At 40.7% G+C, this 11,221-nt stretch overlaps 1 protein-coding gene and 1 pseudogene across 1 annotated transcript; both read left to right on the top strand.

The window, feature by feature from the left end:
* The first annotated feature begins 248 nt into the window (after positions 1–248).
* LOC110048677 (uncharacterized) lies at positions 249–9,837 on the top strand. Its single transcript, XM_089273349.1, has 12 exons — positions 249–305; positions 652–699; positions 889–960; positions 1,849–1,908; positions 2,199–2,305; positions 5,528–5,656; positions 6,326–6,568; positions 7,206–7,328; positions 8,212–8,266; positions 8,754–8,786; positions 8,900–8,989; positions 9,806–9,837. The coding sequence occupies exons 1-12, from the start codon at positions 249–251 to the stop codon at positions 9,833–9,835; spliced, it is 1,047 nt and encodes a 348-aa protein (XP_089129475.1). The 3' UTR covers positions 9,836–9,837.
* On the top strand, positions 3,284–4,343 carry LOC149102663 (uncharacterized; annotated as a pseudogene).
* Positions 9,838–11,221: the final 1,384 nt, after the last annotated feature.

Genomic DNA, 11,221 nt, shown 5'->3' with positions numbered 1-11,221 from the left:
GGCTTTGCGCTTTAGTATGCACGGAAAACATTTTGAAAATGGAACTTTTCGAACACGATGACGTCACGATAATCACGTGATTTCCCTGCCCGAGTTTTCCTCAAACACAAATCCAAAATGACCGCTGATTGTTGCGTTTTCAGATTTCTTCTTGACGCGTTTTCAGAGCGAAAACGGCGTAGTGTGGACAGGGCCTAAGATTTTGCTCCGTTAAAGAGCCATGACATCGTAAAAATAACTTATGCATCATGACACAAGCATTATCGTTCCCAGAGTTTTCGTTCCTCTTGACTAGCAGTCGGGAAGTGGGTGGAAAGATTCAATTAGATGTCTGAAAATATCTATCTTCCCGGTTGAATTGCGCATGCCAGGCTGACAAAATGGGGCTCAATCAAGTCCCTGATGTTTTACTTCCGACCACTTTTATTGTTTTAAATACTGATCAAAGTCGATGATCCTGTGACGGAACTCTCGAGAGTCGCTTGCTCCGTCAAGCTTGCGCAGTTTAAGTAGCAAGGACTCAAGGTACGAGGAAATACCTTCAGAGGCACAAGGATGGTGTTGCTTTTATGAAGTTATATTGGTAGTTTTGTTGTTGTTGTTATTATTGATCTGGTTAATCTCTGTTACTGTCGTTGTATTTTCAAACAGAATCTTTACACCGTTTGTGATCTGGCTCTGGGACTCCTCACAAACAAGGTACTGATGTTTATAGTTTGTACTGGCAAGTCAGTGTCCTTTTATACCATTTAATTGACTGCCACGCAGTACTCTGTTCAATGTTGTGGTCCGTTGCGTGACAAGCTATGTCAAAAATTTGTTCCATGCCTGTTGCTGTGGTAATGTATTGTGACAGTTTCACTGATCTTGACATCTCTACTCCTGTAGGTCCATAACTTTGTTTTAAAAGAATTTCCAGGAAACCCTGTTTTACCTAAAAGGTTCTTTGTTCCTTCAGAGGTGAGAATTTTTGGAACTTTGGTGTTCTTTTCTGTTGCTGTAACAACTTTGTTTTAACATCCAATTTTTTGCAGCAACATAATTGAACATTTTAGAAGGGCATCATTTCACGACACTTGATATTGCGATTTTGTAACATTTGTTGTCGCCAAAAGATCATCTAGTAAGATATGCGTGCATGAAAAGTCCTTTGCAGTGATATTTATTTGACAAAAAGGAACAAACTCTTTGAGTGGAATGTTAGTGCTTACAGTGCTACGCGCCTTAACGTTGCCACCTATGAAAGTTTTTGATTCATTTTTGACAACTCTTTGGCATCTTTTCGACAACTTCTGATGGCTTCCATTTCAAATGGCCAATCAAACTGCGACAACTCTCTGCTAGTTTCAAACGTTCGCAGGTTGTGACTTCTGAAATTCTCACGAGTGTGAAGATGAATTAAACACTTTAACATCTCCGCCCTCGACAGTTCCCATGTTTTGATTGGCGGGTTCAAACAGAAGCCAGCATGTATCAACTGTACGGTGAGTAGCACTGTAACCAATCCACTTCAAACGATCAACATTCCATTTCTCCTCACAGCATCCAAACCATATCAAGCGGACAGGTGAGGAGAATAACGAAACTGATCATCAACTGGCCTGGAGATATTGTTTCGAAGTACGAAGCAATTGCCAGCAAAAAAAAAAAAAAAAGAACATTAATCGAACTTAGACAAAAACAGTTGCGTTGTACATTATTGAAAATCGCTTTCATTTCACTTATTAATTTTTTTTACTTTCATGAAATTGCTTTGATGCTTTTTCTCACCTCTAAGAGTGCACAGACTCTGAGAAGCTCTTCTTATGTCCTTCAAGTGTTAAAGTATCGTCTAATTGTAATTTCTAGGTAGGTAGTCCTAACACCAAGAGTTATCTGCCAAAGGGATTCCAATTTACCTCTTCAAAGGTAAGACCTGTGAAAACTTATAACTATTTGTTTGTTTGTTTTTTTTCATAATTAACTTTTGGGGGAAGGGAAGCCTGGGGGAAGTTTACCGGCCGTGTCTATGCTGTAGGACTCTGTGGGAACGCTTTGAGACTAAGAACTCAAGAAAATGTGCTCGATTTACCACTTTTCAGTCCCTCCCACCTGAACCTAATAGGGCCAGTCTGTCTGGCCCTTCCCTCTGCCCCGTAGTTGTTTTTCTTTAGTTTCCACTCTACTGTGCCTTGTATTTATTGTGATTTGTATTTTAGGGACCAAGGAAAGGAGGAGCGGCAGAATCGAAGTCAACACCTTCAAAGACATCGTCAAGAACTTCTGCAAAGAGTGATAAGAAAACTCAAGGAAAGGCACAAAGCAAGTAAGGGAAACTAGGAAACTGGTGTTATTGTGGCGTTTAACTGCTCCGAGCTGTTTCATTCTTTCAGGACACCGGTAAACAATGTTTGTTGAAATATCTCTCTTGCCAAGAGTAGACTTACAGTATAAGAGGAAGTTGATTTCTTCCGTGTGTACAAACTGATATTTGTTTTTGATTAGATTAAATATCTGCTGTAATATGGGCTAATCATGACACCAAAATAGCCAAAAATGCCTTTTGATTAGCCCACATGCAAGACAAGCTACTCTCTCAGAGCACTTGATGACCTCTCTACCCGGGATTATATATGATTGCTTTTGAATTGTTTGAGCAATCTGGCAAATAGCCTCCTACCGTACGCAGACGCTGTTTGGGATCGTCACGTAATCGTCCTCCCCAATCTTCGTGTGGAGGGAACGCGTGACGAGCCCTAAGAGCATCTGCTTGGGAGGCTACGTAGGGGGGTTACCTGGCAAAATATGGTTGGCCATTCGTTTCAAAATTACGACAGGGTATACGCGGGTTTTTCTGCCGCGTATACTTGTTTACATACGTTAGGTATGGGCTTTAAGCTCATATATACGACCATTTAGATCGCGTATATACGCATTTTTAAAGGGCCACATATTTGCGTAAATTCAAGCGCGGGGATATGCGAAATAACTGCCCAAATATACGCGTCCTACAAGGACCCATATGTACGTGTGCTAAAATGCGCGTATATGCGGGTCTCGTAAATTAGGTTGTATATGTCAGCACGAAATGTGCCTTTTAAGAGTATGGCTGTTCGTGTGTGAAAGCAATGAAAATTACTTTAACTAGAAATAGTCAATATGACGGCAGTGGTGAAATGTCTTGTCTTGGTCTATCTGGTATTTAATGTTTGTTACTGCAGCTCCCCCAGTGACTGAACTTCTAGAAACAGTTATGCGTCTTTTGAATGACTGTTCAAGATTTTATCCTCACGGTAATCGTAACATGGCGGAGAACTTGATCGTTCGTCGTGAAGTTGCTTTGGATTCTGTTCACCGTTTAGGACAGAGGTGCCCAAGCGAATGCTGAGAGAATTCTGCCTCTTGAATTGCTGGTGAGACCAATTCAATACTTACTGCATAGACGGGAAATGTTTGCAGCTCAGTTTGAACTTGAGTAATCTCAAACTACACAAAGCATAAGCAGTGGAAAACATTCTTATAGAGAAAAATTTATATTTGGGTTAAATTTTAATCCTGATTTAGCGTTAACCGGCGTTCGAACAACCTGGCCCTGATGATTCGAGAAATAAGAGTAAAGTGGGTTTTCCAATTCTGGTATCAGTATCATACTGGGTCATTTGCGAAGTGGAAATATCAATGTTCAGCGTCAGCGTGTAAGGAAAAGTTTTTTTCCAAACTGACCCAGCAGGGTCTGATTTGAGGTGGTTCAATACCATCACAAGACGTGTTGACAGCGTCAGGGGACCTAATTCTCTCTGGCACATTGATGGACTACACTGCCTTATCAGTTGGAGGTTCGTAATACATGGTAATTTTGACAGGGCTTTAGACTTTAAGTTGTGCAACAAACAATTCTGCTGCGACTGGGCTCACTCTATTCTTAGCTGCTGTGCAAAGTTATGGATTGCCCCTTAGAGTGTGTTCAGACGAAGGGAATGAAAATTTAGAGGTAGGAAGAGCTATGCTATGGCACAGGGGATTTAATAGGGGAAGCAAAATTGCTGGGTTGTCTGTACACAACCAGTGAATTGAGTTTCTCTGGGGAGAGGTCTTTATTGAAGTCGGTCAGTTCTACTACACTCTGTTCTACCAGATGGAAGAAAATGGCATACTGGAATCGACAAGCATAATCGATCTGTTCTGTTTGTATTACATATTTCTTTCCAGAATTAACAACCAGTTAAACCTCCTAGTTGAGGCATGGAATAACCATGCTGTACGCACAACCAATATGGGTGAACGCAGTGATTGTACAAGATATATGTAATACTGGAAATACTAGCTGTCAGGGACACATTTGATGATAACACCCAACCAGATGAATTATCTGGTGGAGACCCAAAAGGACGTACACTAAAATCACAGTCTGTTTCCTAAAACTCCCCTTAAGGTATTGATATATCATAGGCGGTAGGACCCACTCTTCCATTAGAAGCTGATACAGTTGGCAAAGCCCTAATGGGAGTACACTAAGGTGCATGAAACTGCTCTTAATGCAAACATTGCCCATCTAAGTAGTAAATATTGCATTTGTCTCACCAGCGATTCTAGAGCCCGTATCTTCTCAGCATTTGCCTTGGTACCTCTGTCCAATGAGTCAACTAAAGGATTAGCCTGCGTAGCTTGGCGGTTTAGCAATTTTTTAAGCAATTTGAGCGCGAGCGCACAAAGCGACAAAACCGCGAAAACGAGCAACATTCCCCCAGGCTCCTCGTGGCTACGCCGCATTTGGCGCTTGTTATCACGGCTTCGTCGTTTTCTTAGCGTTAGGATAAAATCTTGAACAATCATTCAAAAGACGCATAACTGTTTCTAGAAGTTCATTCACGGGAGAGCTGCAGCCAGAAACATTAAATAGCAGATAGACCAAGACAAGGAATTTTGTCACTGCCGCCATATTGACGATGTCTAGTTAAAGTAATTTTCATTCTCTTAAAAGGCACATTTCGTGCTGACACATACAACGTAATTTACGAGACCCGCGTATACGCGCATTTTAGCACGCGTATATATGGGTCCTTGTAGGACGCGTATATTTGGGCAGTTATTTCGCATATCCCCGCGCTTGAATTTACGCAAATATGTGGCCCTTTAAAAATGCGTATATACGCGATCTAAATGGTCGTATATGTGAGCTTAAAGCCCATACCTAACGTATGTAAACAAGTATACGCGGCAGAAAAACCCGCGTATATCTGTCGTAATTTTGAAACGAATGGCCAACCATAGCAAAATACTTGGAGTAAGATGCAGTGGGCTGACATCCCATCCTGCAAGGGGGAGGGGTGTATTAACATTGCTGATGTTTTATGTTCCAAAAACTGGAAATAAGCTGGGGCGATAACCTATTAATTGTTAAGCCATAGAGCTTTTAACATCTTTAGTTACTACTACGAGTCTACATACGGAAATGCAAGTTGCTTGTGTTTAAGGTACGTGTGCGTAGCAAGGTCTTGCTATGTTTCTTAGAAAAACTAGATTTGTTGCTATCGTTGTTGTTTTTTAGAAGCTCAAAAACTGCTAAGAATGCTTTCAAGGACAAAGTAAAAGAAATCCAAGCAGAAATGGACGAATCGTCCTCCGACACTGCAGAAAGTGGGTTTGCTAGTCCGGCTGATGAGCAGCCATCTCCAAGGTGAGAAGAACGAGCAAGCACTTATTGGACAATCAGGTTAGGTTACCGCAACTGTAGTAGACAACTTTGTCACTCTGTACAGACTAGCTCAAAACAACAGCTCGCCTAGCATGAATAAAGAGAAAAGAGGGCAGGCTATTACAATTCAGGAGAACGTGGATACGCGTGTTCACAACTGTCGAACCTTCACTAACGGCGACCACTTTTTTGGTCCCGGCGGACGGTCCACAACGGCAAGAGCCACTAGAAGTCGTCCCAACTACTGAAATAGCCTCTCGAAAGCGGCCAGGTAATCAACGACTGACGAATGGTGTATACAAAACCCCATGTTTTGTTGTTAAGGGTCACGAAACATGATCCATACCGCGCGTCGTTGGTCTTTGTGTCTGTTTGGTTTTTTATTATTGATATTATTTTCATTGCGTTACGTCTTGATATGCTCCAGTAAACATTTTTTAATGGTAATAGTGTTGCAGTCCCGAAAAAACAACCGTGTTATATTACATCCCTACCTCGTGATAACGACCACGTCTCTATAACGGCCACCTCCTTCTGTCCTCAAGTTGGTCGTTGAGGGGTAGTTTGACTGTACACATTAACGTTTCACACGCGTAACTAATGTTACTAACTTAGTTCATTCAGAGGGTTACTTTTACCGCTTTTCTTTAGAAAAAGAGGGATACCCCCTAAATCGTCTGAAAAATCCGCTTCAAAGAAATCAAGAAAGGAATCACCTGAAAAAGATACTAAGTGTGAGGACAAGAAGTCAGGCAAGGAACTCAACTCAGCAAAGAAACGTAAAGATAAAGAACCTCAAGCAAAGAAGGCACCATCACCTTCGAAAAGTCTTGAGAAGCGCTCACCCTTTGTGTCAGCGGAGAAGTTGTCTTCGGTTACCAAGTCCTCGCCAAGGTGAGTGTATTTTGAAAGTGTGGTGCCGCATTGTCGACCTAGCGATTTTTTACAGGACGGAGGGTGGTTGATGAACAAAAGTATTGTATGGTTTTGGTGTTTTTGGATGAATACTCTTAGTCGTTTTGTGCTAGGGTAACTGGGATAAGTTCGAGCGATATGAACCCCTTAGGGTCTCATTCCAGCTTCATTGTGTTTCTGCTTTAATAGTTATGCGACTGTCATTTACCTTGGCATTGAGCTCTTAGAGAACAAGGCAATTTCTTCCGATTTTGAAACCGCCCGTACTTAAGGTGTTTCGTATTTCATGCCTTCTGGGTGTGTTCAGAGATTTTGATGTTTTATTATTATAACTTGTTTTGTGTTCACTTCGTAATATTCAATACAGTATTTTAATGTTTACCAAAAAGATGTTTCACATTCAAACTCACTTCAAAATACAAGTCCGACCAGTTTTTAAGCGCTAAATTTCTCGAAATAACCGTACTTTAAAAATAAGCCCCTCAAACATCAGACAACGATAAACTCAATGCTTATGAAAGGACTTACGAGGTAAGGCACAGCACAGAACCACACGCTTTACCTTTTCTTTGCTACGTCCATCAGATATGTCCTGTTATTCTTCTCTAACAAACAGTCCCCGAAAAGCGCGGGCAATAAGAAGACTGGGTTCCGAATTAGACAATCTGCCAGAAGATGAGCCCACGCCGGACAGCGGTACCTCCAGTTTGGAGTCGCCCAAGAAACCTCTCAGTGCAAGGTAATCATAAACAGACACTCTGATTGGTAGAGATGTTATTGAGCAGCATGACGTCACCCTGACGTCATCATAAATACTCTTTTTCTTTCGTCATCATAGCTTAACAAGAAATAACACACATGTAAGTAAGTAACGCATGGTAAATAGTGTAAATAGTCGACTAAAAATATTGTATTGTATTGTGTTGTATTGTAAGTAGAGTAAGTATTGTGCCGTTTTGTTGTAAGTAGCTTAAGTACAATGTAAGTAATTATGTGTTTTTGCAATTAAATAAATAAATAAATAAAAAAGAAATAACACACAAACTGTGATGATAAACATGACAATAAAACAAAAATAAAACTGTGTCGTTTAACTTGACTTTTTGTATATTTCGACATTCATATTCAGAAGTGACCGTTTGGAATAGTTTTTTAAATTTTAAATTTAAGATAAGTAACTAATTCACAAGAACAGTGATAAAGCTTTTCGCGCCTAACATTATCATTTAGGGTATCAGCTTTCTGACTGGTGGATTTTAAGCAATTCAGAATTTTTTGGGGAACCAAAGTTTGTTTTTCAAATTACTTCGTTCACACTTTGTTTCTTACATCGTTCAATTTTGCAACATTACTGAAAGAAGGCGTCCAGTTTTAAGAGTGAAATAAGTATTTTAGTTTTTAGGCATGGCCTCAGAATCACAAGTATTTTCATCACATTTCTGCCAAAACCTCCCGCTCCAAGTTTAATTTCGCCTTCTTTTTAAGTCCTGTGTGTGATCATGGAAGATGCAGTGGCCAATGATTTTGAGATGTAATGTCAAAGAAATAACTTTCTTTCATGATTTCTTCAGTTATTTGACTCAATGATTTGATAACTGTTTGCTTTCCTCTCCCATATCCAGACAAATTTCAAACCAGAGTCCCAAAACCAAATCAGGAGGCCAAGTCAATGGAATAGTATGTATTGCTAGTTGATATCTGAGTGTTTATTGTTAGTAAGTCACATAACCTTCCTCGTTACCTGTTTCATCTGTGTTGCTCTTTCCTTAATCTTACAGTTAAAATATTCTTTACTGATACAATATTTATCAATACATTCGTTGTCGAAAATGCTAGACCTAAATTACCACTATCGGGGCTGTCATTAAGGGCCATAACCCGTAACACCTGGTACGGCTCAGTATGCTTGATTTTCCCTTAATGTTACGGATGAAATTGCCTGTTGTTGAAAGAATTCATCCACAAAGAAACAAGTTTGCTACGGGTGTGGAGAACAAAGCTAGAGGCGACTCAAAACTTAATCACAGCCCTGCACTTAATCAAGGTTCTTATTTGTGTCTTTTCAAATCGTTCAGTGAGAAAATTACTTCATGGTGACTGGTTGAGAGCAGGAATATTTATGGTTAAGTTTTAATTTGCACTAATGCTTTGTCTGTGTTTCCAGGCGGACAAAAGTCCCAGTAAGCTGAAAAGAAAGGTTAGTTTCCTCTTTCTGAGAATTGTCCTGTAGCAAATCATGCGTTTTCGTTGTTTCTGCAGCAGCTCTCAATGCCTTCATGTTGACAAAGGTCTGTGGTTTTGTTTTTACAGAAAGATACCGCTGAATCAAAACCTAGTCCAGGGAAAAAGAGTAAAGTGTCGGCTGCGTCGCCAACGAAACGAAAAGAACCAGCATTGGTTGTACGTATTTCCGACGACACTACGTCAGCATATATATTCTCTGTACTCGTGTGCATTTATTTCTTATGGTACCACTTGGGAGAATTTATGTATAAACCCTTTCACCACACTGCTTTAACGTGGTTAAAGACTGATTTGGTCTGAAGTAGATTACAATTAATTAAAAGATTTTGATTGAATATGAGGACAATTAACGAGTTCAAGAAATCTCATCAATTGTATTGTTCTATATTGTATTTTATTGTATTGTATTGCATTGCATTGCATTGCATTGTATTGTATTGCATTGCATTGCATTGTATTGTATTGCATTGCATTGCATTGTATTGTATGGTATTGTATTGTATTTGGTTTTATTTGTGCTGGTATTTACAAGAGGGCATTTCACTTGGTTCATGTGAAAATGACAGTTTTCCACTGTTATTTTTGTTTTTGTTGTTTTGATGTTATTTTGTAGTTCTTCAGTGTTTTCGTTTCCTTGCTGTTGCCTTGCTGTTTTTGTTTCTTCTCTGCTTGTCGGTTATTGTTGTTTGATCGCTGTTGGCGTCTTCTTGTTGTTGTTGTTCTCATTCTTGTCTTCTGAGTGCCTAAAACTGGGGTCCGTGGCATGGTTGCGAACGCCTGACTCCACTGTATTGTAACAAACTTGTATAGCAAGTTTCCAGGAGGCCTAAGTGTAGGCTCTTCTTTGGAGTCCGGTCTGCTTTCCTCCCCGAGAAGTGAATTCGGGGATATGCGCGTGGGCTCCTTTCCCGAACAGGGGCTGGTAATCTAGTCTAATCCTCTTTTATTGTTTTGCTCTTCATTCTGATTTAGGTGAAAAGGAAGGGCAGCAAGAGAAGATAAAACAGAGAATGATAATGATAATGAAAGAGTCACTGTACATAGAAACCAAGAATTCAAATCCCTACGTTAGACTCCAAGCCACTAATATTGCTGTTGTACATAGCTGTGCCTCTTGTGAACGCTACTACTTCAAGTTAGCGCTCAGAATGAAGTCTGACGTGTTGCATCCTGGGAACTGGTTTCTGGCCGTCTTTACTTCCTTGACGGTCCTCTCTGACTCAACTGAGCCCGTTGCCGTTCTCAGCGGCGTTGCTACGCGACACGACGACTTGTCGCTAAATCAAGGTGATGCGAAGGTCGCGCTGCCGTCTTCGAGACGAATTCGCACGGAACTTTCATTGGTCCACTGGAATCGGGAATCTTCAGTACTCTTGACAATGTGACCTCTCGTGTGGAAATACATCCATATAGGAAATAATCGAGTCTGCAAAATATCTCCGAACTAACATGCAGTAAAACCGAGTTTTAGCAGAAGAGGACAAAGAGAACAGAGGGGCGAGGAACTTGAGGGGATACAGGGATACAGGGATACAGAGGTGGGAGACGAGGGTTACAGGGGTAAGGGGGGAGGGTGCAGATATGAAGGGGAGAAGTGCAGAGGAACTTAACTGACGTTCTCGTCCATCCTTGTAGGTTTTATTTTTGCATTGTTGCTGCTGCCAATTAAAACTCTCGTTTTAGGAGATTTCTAAGTATTGGCGTACACAATTTAACACATCACGGGCTTTAAAGTATTTGACGGGATGCATCCCGTCTGAATTAACAAGTATTTCATGTTAGCTTCAGCTCGCCAGTGAGCTGAAATATACTTTAGAGATTTAGTAACTAAGTTGTGCTTTATTTAAACGTGTAAGCTTTTTGGAAAGAAATTACGTTCTGTTCGTGAAAGGGGCAAGGTCACCAGTGGGAAGGGAAAAGGCTTTTTGACGTGTTATGAATAGGCCATTTCCAGATTGCCTCTGTGTCAAGACGAGTTGCGAAACCATTCATATGAAAATGATTTCCGCCCACAGGTTCATTTCATGCAAATCAAATTGAAACAGGCACAAGGGAACTCGGAAATGACCTATTCCCAGTATTCTGACTGGCCGCACCTCTGTAAGCTCGGCTAGACTAGGATAAGTAACAGTAACTGGCCACCAGTTAATTCCTCAACTGTAGAATGGGTCCATAGAAATTTCCAGTATGTTTTCGCCAGCGTTGTCAAGATTTTCGCGCGTTAAGAATTATCGGTAAATGTACCAGTGGCCCTGTTTTGTTTCCTGTGGAGGACTGGATTGGACACTCAATTGATTTCGCTCTAACCTACTAATGAGAAACGAGGAATTTGGTTCTCAATACACCCCATTGTTCTGGCCAGTTGGCTTTGATCTAGCAAAACGTGAC

Source organism: Orbicella faveolata, unplaced genomic scaffold (assembly GCF_042242905.1).
Source record: "Orbicella faveolata isolate gen_17 unplaced genomic scaffold, um_ofav_v1 contig_35, whole genome shotgun sequence".
NCBI classification, from domain to species: Eukaryota; Metazoa; Cnidaria; class Anthozoa; order Scleractinia; family Merulinidae; genus Orbicella; species Orbicella faveolata.
Note: the sequence above shows the minus strand (reverse complement) of the source record. Positions and strands in the feature narration are given on the sequence as shown.